Source organism: Hypomesus transpacificus, chromosome 20 (genome assembly GCF_021917145.1).
Source record: "Hypomesus transpacificus isolate Combined female chromosome 20, fHypTra1, whole genome shotgun sequence".
In the NCBI taxonomy this organism is placed as follows: domain Eukaryota; kingdom Metazoa; phylum Chordata; class Actinopteri; order Osmeriformes; family Osmeridae; genus Hypomesus; species Hypomesus transpacificus.
In genome coordinates, this window is record NC_061079.1 from 2818387 (window position 1) to 2836725 (window position 18339).

General features: G+C 41.6%; 1 protein-coding gene across 4 annotated transcripts in view; it reads left to right on the forward strand.

The window, feature by feature from the left end:
* The window catches only part of rapgef6 (Rap guanine nucleotide exchange factor (GEF) 6), a 78720-nt gene that overhangs the window by 3735 nt on the left and 56646 nt on the right, over positions 1-18339 (forward strand). For 3 of the 4 annotated variants that reach the window (XM_047043345.1, XM_047043348.1, XM_047043346.1), the window contains exons 2-4: positions 14373-14443; positions 15262-15318; positions 15396-15479. In XM_047043345.1, coding sequence (XP_046899301.1) covers positions 14373-14443; positions 15262-15318; positions 15396-15479 — 212 coding nt within the window. Of the gene's footprint in view, positions 1-14372; positions 14444-15261; positions 15319-15395; positions 15480-16201; positions 16550-18339 lie in introns of those variants that run through there. The other variant, XM_047043349.1, reaches the window with a different exon arrangement.

Consider the following 18339-nt stretch of genomic DNA (forward strand, 5'->3'; position numbering starts at 1 on the left):
AGATTGCGTCACGGGGGGTGGGGTGGGGGGGGGGTGGGGGGGGGAAGCCTCCCGGAAATGAGTCTCTGCAGGTTGGGATGTCTGCAGCATAGGCGTGGGCCAATCAATCTCAAGGCCGACAGTATCGATACCAACGTTGGTATCAACAGCCTGATTGATACTAGCGTGATAAGATCGATACTTACGTTTCATTCTACATTGAGTACACAACTCCCTTTACATCATAGTGGTTGTGCAAACATCGTCTAACTTCGCTCAAACTCACTTTGCCCCTCCCCTGCTAGGCTGAGTTGTTGCCATACAGTACGTTGTTGTACGTGCAGTAACACGACTCAGCGGCGCACATTAACAGTATTTTTGACAAAACTTGTTGTCCTGTGTTTTATTATGATCATAATCATGAACAATTAATTAAAGGAAAAATCCTTGAATGATCATGATATTTAAAAATTTAATTCAAATGTTCATATTGATGATGCATTCAGTTAATCAATTATGAGGCATTGCTTTCCCCGATACGAAAGTAGATAAACTGCTTTTCTAAGCCTAAAGTATCGGTATTGGCAATACTGGCCCTGTATTTACTCCTTGGTATCGGATATATGAGTCAGATGGAGTCAGATGGCTGAGCGTTGAGGGAGTCGGGCTACTAATCAGAAAGTTGCCGGATCGATTCCCCGCCCCGCCAAATGACGTTGTGTCCTTGGGCAAGGCACTTCACCCTACTTGCCTCGGGGAATGTCCCTGTACTTACTGTAAGTCGCTCTGGATAAGAGCGTCTGCTAAATGACTAAATGTAAATGTAAATATGAATGGCTTCGTCCCAAGATCTCTACAGACCGTGCAGCTAATTTAATGCTAAACACTTGAATGGGGGATTATTACTTGAAAGATGAATTATTTCCTGTGTCATCTCAGTTACACTATCAGGGCTTAAAAAAACGGTGACTTGCTCAAGTAGGCAAATGGCTAGTAGAACATAACATTTCATAATAAAATCAGTAAATCAAGCAACGCTGTAAGACCCAGTGAAATGTTATACAGCTAGCAAACTAATGTTAGCTAGCATCGCTACGACATTGGCTACCTCTACTTCGGTAGGCTATCCTCAGTATTTGCATGTTATCTAAACTTGTATTGTATCTGAAATAAGAGAAATAGCCCAGAGACAAGCTTTCACAGGTGTTCGCGTGTCTATGTTGCTTCTAATAGCGTCACTCATTGTAAACCATATATTCATAAGCATACCATAAAAGGTAAAAAGCCTAGCGTTTTTTCCCTGGAAAATTTCCCTGGATGTATCAGGGGGCATAGAACAGCACCCGGGCCATTTTCAGTCCATCCAATGTTACATATCCTATTCTCAGGCCTTACGGAAAAAAAGAAATCAAGGGGCATTTAGAATAGATAAAAATGTGCGATTAATTGAGATTAATCGTGAGTTAACTATGACATTACATTTACATTTAGTCATTTAGCAGACGCTTTTATCCAGAGCGACTTACAGTAAGTACAGGGACATTCTCCCCGGGGCAAGTAGGGTGAAGTGCCTTGCCCAAGGACACAACGTCATGTGTACTGGCCGGGAATCGAACTGGCAACCTTCAGATTACTAGCCCGATGCTCTACCCGCTCAGCCACTTGACTCCCTTAATGCGATTAATCGCGCTTAAATATTTTTATTGTTTGACCGCACTAATTATAATAGTATAATTATATATATATATATAAATATAGTGGTGGGCCGTTATCGGCGTTAGCGCGCTGCAGTAGGCTACCGCAATTGAACTAATGAGATTAACAAAGACATTCGCAATTAAATGAGACTCAGCATAGTAAGGAATATAGGTAAATTCTGCAAATTCACATTCACAACAGACATTCAGCTGCTTTTAAAGAGCTGGCTAGCTAACAGAACAACAATATAAATTGGATACTTTAAAGGTCCCATGGCATGGCATGACATTTTAGGCCTTAGTTGTCCCCTAATACTGTATCTGAAGTCTCTTTCCCGAAATTCAGCTTTGGTGCAGAATTACAGCCACTATACGAGCCAGTCCCACCATGAGCTTTGTGGAAACTCTATGAAATGACACCTGAAGAATGCAGGTTTTTGGAGGGTTTGTTGTTTTTTTGGCCTCACCTACTCCTCTGTTTGACTGCAGTGACTGCTTGTGCGCACACAAACACACACACACACTCACACACAGAGGGATAGTCCATGTGATTTTACTTAGGGCCAGTTGATTGAGAAAGAGCATGTAGATAGTGTTATCTGCTCTGTCACACAACACCCAGCCCTTATACTGAAGACTTGTGTTGCTGTGACCTGGCACACACTAACACACACACACACACACACACACACACACACACACACACACACACACACACACACACACGAGAGCAGAAGGGTAGAACCAGTCAGTCAACCTTTCAGTTCATTCAGACATTCAGTTAACCATTTAGTCAGCTATTTAGCCAGTCAGCTATTCAGACAGTCAACCAGGCAATCAGCTATTCAGTTAATCAACCAGCCAGTCAGCTATTCAGCCAGTCAGCTGTTCAGTCAGTCTTACAGGGCCTGTCATATCCCTCAAATAAATGTTAAGTGATTTGATAAGGTGCGTGTGTGTTTGCATACCTGTGTGTTTTGTGGGGCTGCAACTAACGATTATTTTAATCATCGATCAATCTGTTAATTCTTTTTTCGATTAATCGATGACTCGGATATATATTTTTTAAGCATTAATTTCCAACCCTTTGTTCAAAAACAAAACTGACAGTGCAAATTCACAGTGCAAAAAAATCTTCAGAATGTGCACAAACAGGCACACAATTTAGAAAAAGTTATTAATATTAGCGTGGATTTAATGCTATTTTCCAAGATGAGAAATGCATTTGAGTTCTGTTAAAAACTTTATTGAAAATTGAAAGGTTTTGTAAGTAGGCCAGACTTTATTAGATTAATCTGGTGTATATTTAAGATTTTCTGACACAATTTTGAAAAAAAATCAGATTTGTGAGGATTAAGCTATTTTCAAAGATTTGTGATTTTTTTACAATTTTATTTTAAACTTAATTGAAAAAGTAAAGGCTGTGGAAGTATACCAGACAGCCTACTCTGGTGTCTGTTTGAGGTTTTATAATCCCAAAAATATTATGAAAGTCTACATTTTTCAAAATGGTATGGGTTGTTTTCACCCGGTCCCTAACGCAATGCTGCAAAGTAGCGTCTTCCGAATGTGAGACGAATGTTGAATATGAAACTAACTTCACCTCGGTCAATTAACACACTGTTTCGATGTATTAAGTGTGAAATGCTCCCATACCTTGGATGACTTGGGTTGCACTAATTTCTCTGCCTCCGCCATGTGTTTCAGTTTCAACGTTACTCAACAACGTCTCTCCGATGGCCTTTCCTCTACCACCTCAATTTTTCTTTTCTTTTTTATACTCAAACATCTCCGCAACATATTGAGTGGCGTATCGCGCGACACAACAAATCGATAATTAAATTGTTTGCCAATGCTTTTAATTATCGATTTTAATCGATTTAATCAGTTTGTTGTTGCAGCCCTGGTGTTAAGGGGTGTTTGCATAAAATACAGTACGTGTTTGTTTCGGAGTGTTTACGTGCAGTTGTGTGTGTACTATATATTTGCATGTGTGTAGGAGACCACATAACCATGTGTAACGTGGTCCTGTTGTCACATGAAAAAAACACCCAGAACACACATACTCATTCAGAACACTCACCCAGAAAACCCCCCTTAACACTTTCACCTACTCTCATCTTCCGAATAAACGTACCGGTACGTTTATTTTTTTTACCCGAAAAATCCACCCGGTACATTCTTATTTTGGACGGTATGTACATTTTTGGGGGGGGAAATCGAGACAATTTTAGAATATTCCATAAATTTTTTTCGGAAGAGAAGATAAATGTGTACTCTTTGATGTGAAAACGTTAGCTACCTTAGCTAGCTAGCTACTGGCAAGTAGCTTACATTAGCTAACGATGTTAGCTACCAACTGGTTGTCAGTGCAAGCCAGTAAATGTTAGCCAGAGCCTCATTATGGCTCTGATGTTAGCTTTAGCTATTGTACACTCACATAACTCCCATTCAGCACACCAGCATGAGAGTCACAACCTATAGACAACGAGCCTCTCATCGTCAAATAAAAATCCCAGGGTATTTACTTTTTTATATTTTGCGAACTCAAGTACAGTAGATACTTTGAAGGTGTAACTAGTACTGGTGCAAGTTCAGGATTGAATGCCGCACAAGACGCGGAATATGAGGTGATGCGAGATGATGTAATTAGAAATATCACAGCACCTGCAATTGTGCTGTGCGGCAGTCGTGTCTACTATAAGTTTGTTGAGGTATACCAGTAGTCATGGCATGTTTGTTATTTGACAGATTTGTAACTATGTATTTCCAAGCTACAGGCATTGAAGTATTTTCCTAGCAATGCTTTATTTGGTAGTGGTTGTCATGTTGACTGTAAGCTGTTTAAGGAAAAGTGATAGTACTAGTACATGTATGTTTGTAACTAGACAGACTCTTTTTTTACTTTGTAATAACTATGTATTTCCAGTGGTTTTCAAATAATGGTGCAGTCATGTTGACTGTAAGTTTTTGAGGAAAAGTACTACCATATATTTGTAACAGCCTCTTTTTTGACATTTTCTAACAATAATTATGTATTTCCAAACTACAAGTGTTGAAGTTTTTTCCTAGCAATGGTATATTTGCTGTCCATTTCTATTCCTGATTGCAAGTGACAGTAAAAGATGCGCACTTACACTGGTAGGAACACATTTTGATAGCATATGGACACAGTTTGCGAGCTGATATGGCAACTTTCCGGGTGGTACTTTTATTCGATTTTGAGGATTTGTCCGGGGGGTACTTTTATTCCGGGGGGTACTTTTATTCGGAAGATAAGAGTAGAACACGCACCCAGAAGACACGCACCCAGAACACACTCACCCAGAACACACACTCCCTATAACACACTAGGGGTGTCACGATACCAAAAATTCAGTAGTCGGTGCCAATACCATTAAAATAACACGATTCTCGATGCCAATTTCGATACCATGGTAAAAAAAAAGAGGATTGTCTAAGATTCCATGTAGGCTACTTGAACCATGAACTTCTTTAAAATATTTGAAAAATAGCAAAATGTCCTACGAAGACATACAAAACATGTGCAATAGAGCATAGCACAACATAATAAAGTGCAATTAAGCCATTCAGATAACAAGATGAACATGACATGAGTTTACCTTCTAAGCTATGGGCTAACGTTAAAACTACAGCTAACCTAAACTATGTACATAAGCCATTGTAACACACGTGCCCACCATCTCAAACATCATGTAACGTGTATTTTAGTATGACAGATTAAACAAACAAAAAAAGAGCATTCTTTGGATGTATTCAGAATTTCGCCGCGACTTCAACGAACATTGATTTATTTTGTATGATGCCCGATGTTAGCATCGGTGCTGCGCCTCTTTTGGAACTGAATCAGAACTTGCCTTGAATTCTTTAAACAAATCCAGATGACGATCTTTCAGGTGCTTAGCTAAATTGGAAGTATTCCCCCTTGGTCTGAAGACTGCGGTAGCATTTTTTGCATAATGGCTTCTGCGGATTAATTATAACGCCACGGTCATCTGCCTCAAACGCAAACTACTTTTTTTGCCTTTCTTGTCAACAAGTCGAAGCGGGGCGATCGCTAAAGCAGCAGTTGTTATCTTGTTTTTCTTAATGTAAACGTCGACTGGAACACTCCTGAAGGCGCAGCACCGATGTTAACATCTGGCATCGGCACTCATGGTACTTACGGTGCTTCAAAAAAATGGGCATCGTCGGTGTTTTGTTATTTTAGCATCGGAAGGTACCGTAAGTATCGGTTTTCGTGACATCCCTATAACACACTCACTGACTTCTCAATAATCTAGGTAAATAAACACTCAACGACGACTTCCACACAAAGACGGTTTCTCTATGGTTGTCTTTGACAAAAAAACGTTGCGCCAGCTACTCTTCTGGCGGTGAATTGTTTTCCGCACCCAGAGTCTACGGAGAACCATAAACGAAGTCTATCTGTCCGCCCATCCGTAAACGGAGTTGGAGTAGCATATTGCGGCCTTAAGTGAACCTCTGGCCCTTCTACTGAGGAGCTGTATGTCTGGTTTGTACAGAGTATGTGTTGGGGCAGGGGGAAAAAATCGATTGACATTTGAATCGTGATTCAGTCTTCTAGCGATTTATATCGATTCACAAATGTCAAAAATCTTAATTTTTTTAATATTTTATAGTTTATATAACAATGAGTTTACTAAACTGCAAGAAAAGCAGTACATCTCAACGTTTTGATGCATTGAGATTTTTTCTTCAACACAAAACTGCCTATCACAGTCAAATAGAAACAAGTAACACTAAACAACAAACTGGAATCAAATGTAAGCATACATTGAATTGAGATTTGAAAACAAATTGAGAAGGAAAAAAATCATGAATCGAAAAAATTGTGAATTGAAAAAATCAGCCAGCCAGCCAACCCGCCAACAGGTCTCCAGACTAACTTTTTTTTGCTAGGAGCACTGTAGCCCCTAACTGAATTTTTGGGGAAAAGGCAACTAATTTGCTTGCATTAGCTAGTTTACATGGCTAGAGTAGGTGGTCTAGGTGTTTTCGCTATCTAGCTGTTCTTGCATTCCTTGCAAATCAGCATTAATTAAAAGCAGATGAGATGGAGCTAGCTAGTCTAACTAACATTGACATTTGCTTGTTGCTTTATCTGTGATTTATAAGACCGTACTGTACAAACTATCTAAGAACAATTAATATAGCGAACTAACACATTCAGTGGTTCCCACAGATTAGAAATCTAATTGTGAATCACACCTTCACAAAATTAACAACAACTAACATATCATTTCTGAATTATGCATGTAGCAACGCTAGTGCTAAACAACTATTTAACTGGTCGGCTCCATGACGCCGGGTAAGTAGCTAGCTCTTGAGACTTCTCACCAAAAGAACGAAGGGGAAACTTTGAGTACTGTAAGTCGCTCTGGATAAGAGCGTCTGCTAAATGACTAAATGTAAATGTGAGTAAGGTACCTAGCGAAAAGTAGCCTCAACTTTCCTCGACTTTTAGCTACGGCACTAATGCTAAAGGCTTGCTGATAGCTGTCGGTCTTACTAGAACGGCACATTTATGCATTGTTGCTAACGTGTGCTGACGTTGTGACTGTGTGCATATGTGAGAAAGACGCATGAGTGACAGAGAGACGGAGGGAGAGCAGGGGAAAGGAAATGCAGCTGAACGAATACGCTGCGTGTTTTAACCTAAATAGCGATAAAAAAAATGTTTTGCGAAACGCAATATGTGGCGGCCGGTGTTGATTCTGTGGCGCACCGCCACAAATTAGTCTATGTGTGGGAAACACTGACATTAGCATTAGGGGTGGAACGGTACACTGAAGTCACGGTTCGGTTCACACCGCAGTTCAGACATCACGGTTCGGTACAAGTTTGGTACAATGGAGGGAAAAGCAAAACAAACCAGATTCTTCTACGAGTGAATTCGGGCGCATTGAAGAAGACATGTAAATTCCGATTGCTTCAGTGATTTTTTTGGCCCTATTTGTATGTGTATCTAAATGCTGGTTACGCACTGTAGTTTGTCTATTCAACGTACTGCATTGCTAAATGTACTTTCTCTGAAGCCCTACGCTAGCTACTAGTAGCTATTACTATGTGAGATTACTTTTGCAAAACTTGATACAAAATTATGGTTACTATTTACTAGTATGATTAGGCCTACTTCTAATATTATATTAATAGTAGCTATCTTTTAGAGCTACTATTACCAACAAACTGAACTAGCTCTAACCGCGGTAAAGTTAAGCTAGATAGAGCTAGAGGCCAGGTAGGTACAGAAGCTAACGTAATGTTGTCAACTGACTATCTAGTTGTCAACTGACTATCTAGCCACTACTACTAGTATGATAATATTAGCAGTAGTTAATCATATGAGTAAGTAATAATTTAAAATCCAGTTTAGCAAATATTATCTCACATCTAACATAGCGTTAGCTAGACCATGACAACAGACTACTAGCCAGCTACACTCCAACAGTACGTATTTAGCTCCAGTAAGTGGGTATGTGCTGGAAACTTGACATTGCCTACTTTAATACGGAATCGTATATTATATAATGAGACATTACATTTACATTTAGTCATTTAGCAGACGCTCTTATCCAGAGCAACTTACAGTAAGTACAGGGACATTCCAAGGACACAACGTCATTTTGGTACGACTGTGAATCGAACTGGCAACCTTCTGATTACTAGCCCGATTCCCTAACCGCTCAGCCACCCGACACCCACCTGACATCTGAACATGACGCCTTAACAACCAATTACGAATTGATTTGCTTTGCTTTAATCACTGAAGCAGTTAAAACATTACCCTCTACTAGTACTACTAAACTGTAGTGTAGTATATGCTTTGCTTTAATTATTAATATATCCCCTTCCTTGTTGATTTGAATATTTTGAATATATCCACTTCATATTGCAATCTGTTTCCCCTTGATCTGGAAGTTACTCCAAAAAGAATCACTTACTCTGACCGGTACAATATAGACGTTACCCACACAACAGACCCACCCCCCACACACACGTTGGCCAACTCTGGCAGACTCACTCCCTCCTCATTTTTCAACATGTGCGAGTAGCAATGCCGGTCCTAGCCTAACCCCCCCCCCCCCCTCCCCCCACCAAGTCAACGGCACGACAAATGTGTGCCAGCTGAGGGCACCAACCACAACACAGACATATGACGTGCCACGGTTGGCGCCCTCTGCTTGTAGTGCATTTTAAACTCGAGGACAGCGGGAGGGTTAATTTAATTGGATGCACTTGGGAAATTGACGCCACCCTAGGCGGCTACCTATGTCGCCTATAGCAAGGACCGACACTGGCAAGTAGTATGGTCATGCATAGTCTAAAAAAAATGGATAATTGTCAAGCCTTGGCCGGTCAGCCAGCCAGCAGTCAGTCGCAGGTTGTCGTGACCACCAGCCAGTAAACCATTTTCTGACTGTATGTTCACTGGGTTAACTCCCAGCTTCATTCTCACCCTACAGTACAGCATAGCACTGTATGTGCGTGTGTGTGTTCGGTAGGGAGCTATAAAGACCCTGCTGTCTACATCTGAAAGACAGAAATGAATGGCTGTGGTGTGTCTGTGTGAGGGAGTGAGCTAGAGAGACAGGCTTTTAGAAGTGTTATTTAATGCTGTTGACACAGAGGTTTGATAGAACACACACACACAGCGTTTTGAGTGTAGATAGACTGAGGTACCAGAATGTCGGTATTGCAGTCAATAGCAGTGTTGTAGTAGTCTTCACAATGCTCTCTCTGTAAGAACCCTCGTTCTGTACTGCGTGTGTGTGGGCGTGTGCGTTAGCGTTTTAGCTACTGGGTCATACGCGCAGTCTAGCCAGACGGTGGTAGCAACATGGTACTTGTCACGTTGCTCACACACACACTCCAGGGTTTCCCGCAGCACTTTCACACTCACGCAGGCTCTCTCCCACTCTCACACACTCACAGAGCCAGCTGGGGGGTCAGGCCTGGCTGTGCCACCCCTGGAGGTTGAAGGTCAGAGGTCAGCAGCATTGACGGGTGAGAGCAAGGCCCCCCCTCTTGGATTAGTGCCGCAAAATAAAAACCGGTCCTTGAAACTCACAAACACAGAGGCACATTCAAACATATACACACACAGAAAAATACATTCAAACATGCACACATACACGCAGACCCAGAAACACATTCAAACACATAGACATGCACGTGTAAACATCATGCATTCCTGGTGCACATAGTAAAGCTGCCCGATTTGATTGTGCATTCAGTTTGTGTAAATGGGAGGGCCAGTAAGTGGGGACCTCAAGCAGGTTGACACTCTAGGTCTTCCTGTCTACTCTGCAGGGCTTTTCCTGCAGTGAAAAGGCTAAGGCGGCCCGCCTAAGGCTTTTCTCATACCGCCTAAGCCTTCTAGCAGAAATGGCAACAACAACAAAATCCCCATATTGCTGTAATTCGGGCATCCCACAAGCCTGCAACGCTAGGTAGGTTATACGCAGTATCCATGGAAGACGAAGAAGACCAACCTAGGTTTGTTAACTTTCAGAGACTAAATCACCTGCCTGAACTCTAGTCTGGATAGACAGAGAAAACGGAAGCGACAATCGAAGGCATTCAGTAAGCTGTTAACCCTTACAACAATAATAATAAATATAACTGCTAGCAGCGATGCAGGTTCCTCCGCAAAATGGCAAAATATTATAAAAATGTACATTGTAGAAGATCAAGAGTTGGACAACCAGATAGCAAAATTATTTCATGTTTGACCAACCACAACAGGCTGAATGGAGATTCAAACTCAAGAGCATTAGGTTGGAAGTAAGCCTCTGCTACACATCAACTGTTGAGTTTATGAATGACCTTACAAAAAGGAAGTTAAACTATACTATAAGTATACTAAAATATGGATAGTACACTTTTAGTTCACTTTTGATATACTCTTAAGAAGTATACTTGTACATTTTCTATTATTGTACAGCAAAAACAGTCAAAATATGTTTTAAGTACATTACAGGTTACATTTTTTAGATCTATCTCATTCTAATTATTCATGTCTATGAAAATCTATTATGCATTGCACATTGAATCTTTTTTTGGTACTGAAGCTGTAACCTTAATTACTGCCAAAACATTCTGAAGCCCTATACATTTACATTTATGCATTTAGCAGACGCTTTTATCCAAAGCGACTTCCAAGAGAGAGCTTTACAAAAGAGCACAGGTCACTGATCATAACAACGAGGTAGTCCCAAACATTGCAAGCAGCCAAAACATGAACATCACAACATTGTGAAAAAACTAAACAAGTGCCAAAAGGGAAGACCCATAAGAGCATGCAGTTATACAAGTTACAAATTAAAACAACATGAACCACAAAAAAGTGCAGGACTGTACCTGTAGAAGAACAATCAATAGTAAAATATTTCACAGCGAGTACAAGACTTAACTTTATTATAACTAACCTACAAGAGCAACATTTCACTTAATAAGAGTCATTGTGATCCTGGAGGAAACTAACAACAGGTCCAGCCAAGCATTCCTAAGTGCCGTTGTACTCCCGGAACAAGTGCGTCTTGAGCCTTTTCTTGAAGGTGGGGAGACAGTCAGTGTCCCTGATGGAGGTGGGGAGCTGGTTCCACCATTGGGGGGCCAGGCAGGAGAAGAGCTTGTGTTGGGATATACTCTTATACTAATAATTATCAATTGGAGTATTAATGGAAAAAAACGAAAAAGCTACTTGAGAATTTGAAGGTCATACCTACTGTCAAACTGACTGAAGAACAAAATAACGACGTGAAAAAATGAAGATAGCGTGGCTCATTGGCTGGTCAATTCCCATGATGCAAGGCGGTAAATAGTGTTAAAATTTGCTGATAAGTTTGCCGTTTGTTCAAAATACAAATGTAACTTGATGAATTTTGTTTTTTAAATGTGTCTGCTTAGAATGTAGTGTTTTGTTGCGTGGTAATTGTCATTGTTGTGCTTTACCATTGTAACCATGAGTTAAATGACTGTTACGTTTCATGTGAATAGCTGGATTCCTAAAACGTCAATGCCTGTGTAGTAAGTAGCTTCTTTCTGAATCTGCAGTGTAACTTTGTGAGGGCCCCCGTTCTCGCCATGTGACGCAAGACATGAGGCGTTTGAGGGGCTCCTAAACATTTTACTTTATTAATAAGTCATAGTAAAATTAAATTTAATAAGCATACTTCTTGAGGTACTTGTATTGCAAAGTATACTTTGAGGGTCTTTAGGAAGTATACTTCATGAACTGAAAGTGCACTACACAGGTTACTTTACAGTATTCAAAAGTAAACCTTAAAGTGTACTAAATGACCTAAAAAGTGGGCCAATTCAGTTTACTTAGTACAAAAATAGTATACAAATAAGTACACTGCTAGTAAGGCTGAGCCAGATGGCTGAGCGGTGAGGGAGGCGGGCTAGTAATCAAAAGGTTGCCAGATCGATTCCCCGCTGTGCCAAATGACGTTGTGTCCTTGGGCACTTCACCCTGCTTGCCTCGGGGGGAATGTCCTTGTACTTACTGTAAGTCGCTCTGGATAAGAGCGTCTGCTAAATGACTAAATGTAAATGTAAATGTAGTATACTTTAAGTAACTTAATAATAGTACTTTTTACTTATAATTTTATACTAATACTTTTTTACTACTTATAATAGTACTAAGTATACTTACAAAACAAACTTGAAGTATACTTCTTTTTTGTAAGGGTGGTCATATTGTCTTGTACATTTCCTATAAAAACGGGACGACTGGGTTGCTGCTGTAAAGAATAGCTTACTCGTAGTCCTGGAAGGAAATTTCAAATCATGCCTAACATCTGTGGCGATGTGTCCTGGCTTAGGTTACTGAAATGAATTTGCGCAACATGCAAGGGATCCACCTGAACAATCAATTTACTTCAATAGAGATTACTCGGTTGTGAATATGACTCTTCCATGCATAGACTACAAGTAGCTAGCCTGGTAACGAACATGCATTTGAATCAGGTGTGTTGGAGCCAAGAAATATGGCTATGTGTTAGGGTGTGGGAAAAAGCAATTCACATTTGAATGGCGAATCAGTCTGCTATCGATTCACGTTTTTTTTTTTTATGGTACCAAAATATTCCCACCCCTACTATGTGTGTTGGGTTTAATGCAGCTGTGAACGATGGGTGTGGTTGAAACACCTGCACTGAATAATTAATTAGTGTAAATTATTTTGTCCTCTAAAGGTTATCTCTCTTTTCCTCTGTCTCTCTCCTTCTACCTCTCTCTACCTCTCCCACTCTCACTGAGATTGTCATACAATTACACACACAAGCACTCACACTCACACACAGCAGTGTTTCCCACACATAGACTAATTTGTGGCGGTGCGCCACAGAATCAACACCGGCCGCCACACATTGCGTTTCGTAAAACATGTTTTTATTATCGCTATTTAGGTTAAAACACGCAGCGTATTCGTTCAGCTGCATTTCCTTTCCCCTGCTCTCCCTCCGTCTCTCTGTCACTCATGCATCTTTCCCACATATGCACACAGTCACAACGTCAGCACACGTTAGCAACAATGCATACATATGCCGTTCTAGTAAGACCGACAGCCATATCAGCGAGCCTTCAGCATTAGTGCCGTAGCTAAAAGTCGAGGAAAGTTGAGGCTACTTTTCGCTAGGTACCTTACTCACATTTACATTTAGTCATTTAGCAGACGCTCTTATCCAGAGCGAGTTACAGTACTCGGAAGTTTCCCCTTCGTTCTTTTGGTGAGAAGTCTCAGGAGCTAGCTACTTACTCGGCGTCATGGAGCCGACCAGTTAAATAGTTGTTTAGCACTAGCGTTGCTACATGCATAATGCAGAAATGATATGTTAGTTGTTGTTAATTTGTGAAGGTGTGAATCATTTTGGATTAATATTTAATGTAACAAATTATTAACAAATTAACTGTGTAACGAATTATTAACGAAGCAATTATTACGACCCCCCCCCCCCCCCCCCCCCCCCCCCCCCCGCCACAATTAGATTTCTAATCTGTGGGAAACACTGCACAGTCTTCTGTCGGGTATGTTGTTGTTGTGTTTGTGTGTCTGTGTGTGCCACCTAAGCATGCCTTCCACCTGTTAAAGCTAGCTGTGGCCACAGTGGGCAGCATCTCAAAGCCCTTTGTGTCCTGTCCTGCTCCACCATATGGTTACTATGAACAAGTCACATGACTTTTGCTAGCCATCATCCTGCAAGGCACAGCAACAGCTGTCTGAGATTGTGTTCTATTTTAAGCGTGTGTGTGTGTGTTTGTGAAATATGTGTTTGTGAGTGCATGGGTTGATGGACAGAACTTCCTCTTTATTAATCAAAATGTTTGTGGGTGGCAGTTCTGTTTCCACATTAACCAAGATCTTAATCTCTTAATAGTTTAGCACACCACTCAGACTGAGAGAGAGGAACGATATGAATGTGTGTGTGTGTGTGTGTGTGTGTGTGTAGCACATGAGCTATGCTGGTCTACAGTCTATCTTGTTTAATGTGCTAATCCCTTCTAATCCTGCCATGTTTGTTTTGTTGAAATTTCTGGTGAACAAACCAGAGACCTGCTGGGTAGACTAGACTACCCTGGCCTCGATCTGAGCATGTGTGTATCACCCCCGCCTCCAGTCCTAACCTGTTTGGTTGTGTGTTTCAGGATCTCCACATCATCTATGGACACCTTTACCACATGGATGTTCTGTCTCACCTCCGAGAGCACCAACTCAGGTCAGCATATCCGTCTAACTCTTCATCCATCCCTCTATCATCCATCCATCTCTTGTTCCACCTATCGGTCCCTCCATCCATCAATCCCTTGTTCCATCCATCTGTCTTTGTTGTTCTGTCTATTCTTCAAGCCCTCCATACCTCTCCTGCCTCCTCCCTCTGTCACTCCCTGGTCTAAAAATCTGTCATGGAATCAGCTCAGCCATTGAATATTATGTTTGAATCCTATTTCTAACCCTACATGTTAAGCTAGATGAATCCTTTCCTACCCACATGGTTGGCTAGATGAAGGAATGGAGACAGAGACGAGTGAAGGAAGCCAGTTCAGAGGAATTAGGAATCAGCCCATTCTTACTGGCAGGTCTTGGCATGCAGCGGGGGGAAATCAACAAACCACCTGTCAAGATGGTGTGTGGGTGTGTGTGTGTGTGAGTGACACCTATTCCACATACCATAGAGCTGACAAACACAGCCACTCATTGCATGCAGGGCCAGTCCTTCCTATTGGCGTCATAAGCAGCCGCCTGGCGGCATGAAGAGGGGGCCGGCATTTTCCCAAGTGCATCCATTAATTAACCCTCCGGCACTACCAGCAGAGGGCGCCAACCGAGTCATGTCATATGTCCATGTGGTTGGGGGGGGTGGGTTGGGGGGGGCGGCACCCAGATTTGCGCTGATAAATACATTTTGCCTAGGTTGCCAAATGTGCTAGGACCGGTACGGATTGCATGTATGTGTTTGAGAGAAGAAGAAAAAAATATTGTGAATGTGTGTGCTAGCTCTTGACAGCGTGTGAATAGGTCCTGTTGTTGTTTCAGGTTGATGTGCACCTCCGCCAGGTACGAGAGGCATGAAGCTAACCGTGTCCTCTTCTAGTGAGTACTTAGCCAGGAAACAGTTTTTGTGTGTGTGTGTTACGTGTTTGTGTGTAACTGTGTCCTCTGTGTTTCAGCCCTGAGAGTATCTCCACCTGCTGGTACATCCTACTGACCGGTTCAGTGTTTGTGAAGGAGCACATGTACCTGGCCCGATGCTGGTACGTACACTGGAAGAAAATTCCTATATGCTCATGTTAATCACGATCAGCTATTACCTTATCATCTGTTCAATATTCAGTCTTATTATCCATTCATATGTGTTCCTACTGTAATGTACTGTATTCTGATGACAGTCACAGTTCTATGATGTAGTATGCTCCTGCCTATAATAACAAACAGCTATTGGCTGTTTGTTATTTTGTTTTTGCCTGTTCACTACAAACACTGTCCTCTGGCCTTCAGTGCAGAGAGAGACATGATTGAAACTCGTCTAGTGTTGTGTTGTCAGAGGTCTGGTTTTCTCTCCCAATTTGCAGATAGATAATACTAATAGATATTTAAAATCCAGAACTCACCTGAACTTAGTCACTTTGTTAATGAAGACGGACAAAACACGTTCTTCAATACACACACACACAGAGAGAAGGTTGGAGCACAACAAGATCTGACTAGCAGTTGGCAGCTGTGTGTGTGTCCTTGCTGGGTAGAGTGTGCTGCCTGTGTGCGTTCCTTTGGGAATCAGTTGTTGATGGACAGACATAGCAGGGTGATGTGGGGGGGTTGATGGGCGAGGAGGGAGGCTGAGGAGAGCTTGGGGCAGCTCAACAGGGGGTCACAGCCTGGAGTTAGCTGGGAGTGAGGCTGACCGGGTGGGGGAGGGGAGGGCATGGGTCAGGGGGTGGAGTGTGTGTGGGTGTGTGTATGCGTGTGCCTGGAATGCGGAACTCTTAGCAGAACAGTGACTGGCCATGTGTTCCTGAGCTGCTAGAGCTCTAAAAGCACATCCAGGCAGGAAATGAACACACACACCAGCCCAGAGCCACCAGGCACACAGACTAAGGCGGGAGAGAACTCACTCCTTTAAAAAGAGCCTAGAGTCAGAACAAACCACTTCTCCTTGTCTGTACAGAGGTAGAAACCTGGATAGGCCTGGATTTAGCACACACACACACACACACACACATATACCGCTGGATTAAACACACTAGTAGACTTGGACTGGTGGATATGCTGGATCTGGTTTCCATCAAGAAAGAGAAGAGGAGTCCTAGTTCTGGTTTTGGTTCTGGTCAGTGTCTGCTCCATATACATCCGGTGCTTCTGTCGTGGAAGTTGATATGTGAAAGTGATTTGCCAAGGTGATTTGTCGAGTTGATCTGTGGTGGTGATATAGGGAGTTGAGTTTAGGGGACATATGGAGTTGACCCATGTGATATGGAGTGGTGGATGTGTTGGATATCCTGGTGGTGTGTTAAAGGCAGGCTTTGTTTGTGTGGATGGCTTTGAAATCTCCACAAGCTGTGTGTGTGTGTGTATTTTCCAGGAAACTGACTTGTTTGGTGGATTTTGTAGGAATTCCCTTTACATTGTGATGATAGGTTGGTCCAACATGAATGGCTGAACCAGAGGTTATCTGCCCCAGAGTTTTATCTGTACGAGAGAGAAACTTTTTACCTTCAGTATCTTCATTTTGATCTTTTAACTAAATAGCTCAAAGTAGGAGTGTAGCAAAGTAGAAGCATTGTGTGAAGCAAGTTTAGCTCATCATGCATTTTCACTTCTCTGTTTCATGCTAGATGTCTTTCACCGGGTGCTGTTTGAGTGTTTGGTCCAACAGGGTGTGTCACAGCCTGCCCTAGCTTCGTTAGGGATGCTAACAACCTGTGGCCTTTGTTATTGTATATAACTGTACTCAGCACTGACTCAGAGAAGTGTTTAAGCCTGACCAATAGACTAGCAGAGCACAGTCTGATTACGTGTATACACACACACACCACATGTCATTCAAGACACCTACACTGGCAGTCTGTGCAAGTACTGTAGGTGAACTCTTGTGTGTGCATGTGAATGGGTAACAGCCTGTGTACAATATGCACTATATTATGTGTATTTTAACAGCAGATAGGTTCTTCTGTATGTGTCCAAGACAAATTTCCTTTGGGACAATAAAGTCAATCTCATCTAAACACACACACACACATACTTCTGTTTTCCTTTACCTCTGTACCAAGTTGTGTGTGTGTGTTTGTCTGTCAGTATGCCTGTCTGTGTATCTGTCTGTGTGGCTTTCCTGTATGTCTGTCTGTCAGTATGTATGTTTGTGGCCCTTTATTCTTAACACTTTATAACCTGGGGCCTCTGCAGCTGTTCAAGTTAATCCTGTTCTCTGATCTCGAACCGGTCTCTGTTCAGCCTCTGGTTAGTCTACTACAACAACTCATATCTCAAACCGTAGTGTAGAGATAACTATTGTCAGCAGTATACAGCATTATTTTTGAAGTTGTTGATGAATGAGGAGCCCCGTCAGTCCAATCATTCCAAACTCGCAGTATATGTTGCATAACAATGTTGAATCATGAGTGTGAAACGATTTTGACTATTGGTGGTGCCATCAATTTAAACATGTGCACGGACCTGGGGCAAATTTGCCTATAAATCAGTGACAGTTCATCCAAACATTACCAAGTTTGTGGATTTGTTGTACCAAGTTTGTAAAAATATATTGAAATTGGTCAAAAGGGGGTGCTGCAAATCCATATCCATTTCCAAATGGGCAAACAAAATAATTGTTCTGGGCTTTTATTTTGAAACTGGCCTAGTGGCGTTGCTTACTTAAATATGAAGTTAAGTGTATATTTGTTTGGAATTTGTCTTCTGTCACTTTATGTGTACTTTATTTCAGTATAGATTATTGAATTGTGTTACATGAATTAATGTGTTTGCGTGATGTGTGATTTTGCGTGATGAAAAAATCAACCCGCACATTGCAAATGTGCACAAAGTCCAGTTAAACTAACCAACATTATAATCACCACCTGCCTCACAGGTATGGGCATTGCACAATCTACAATTCCAGAA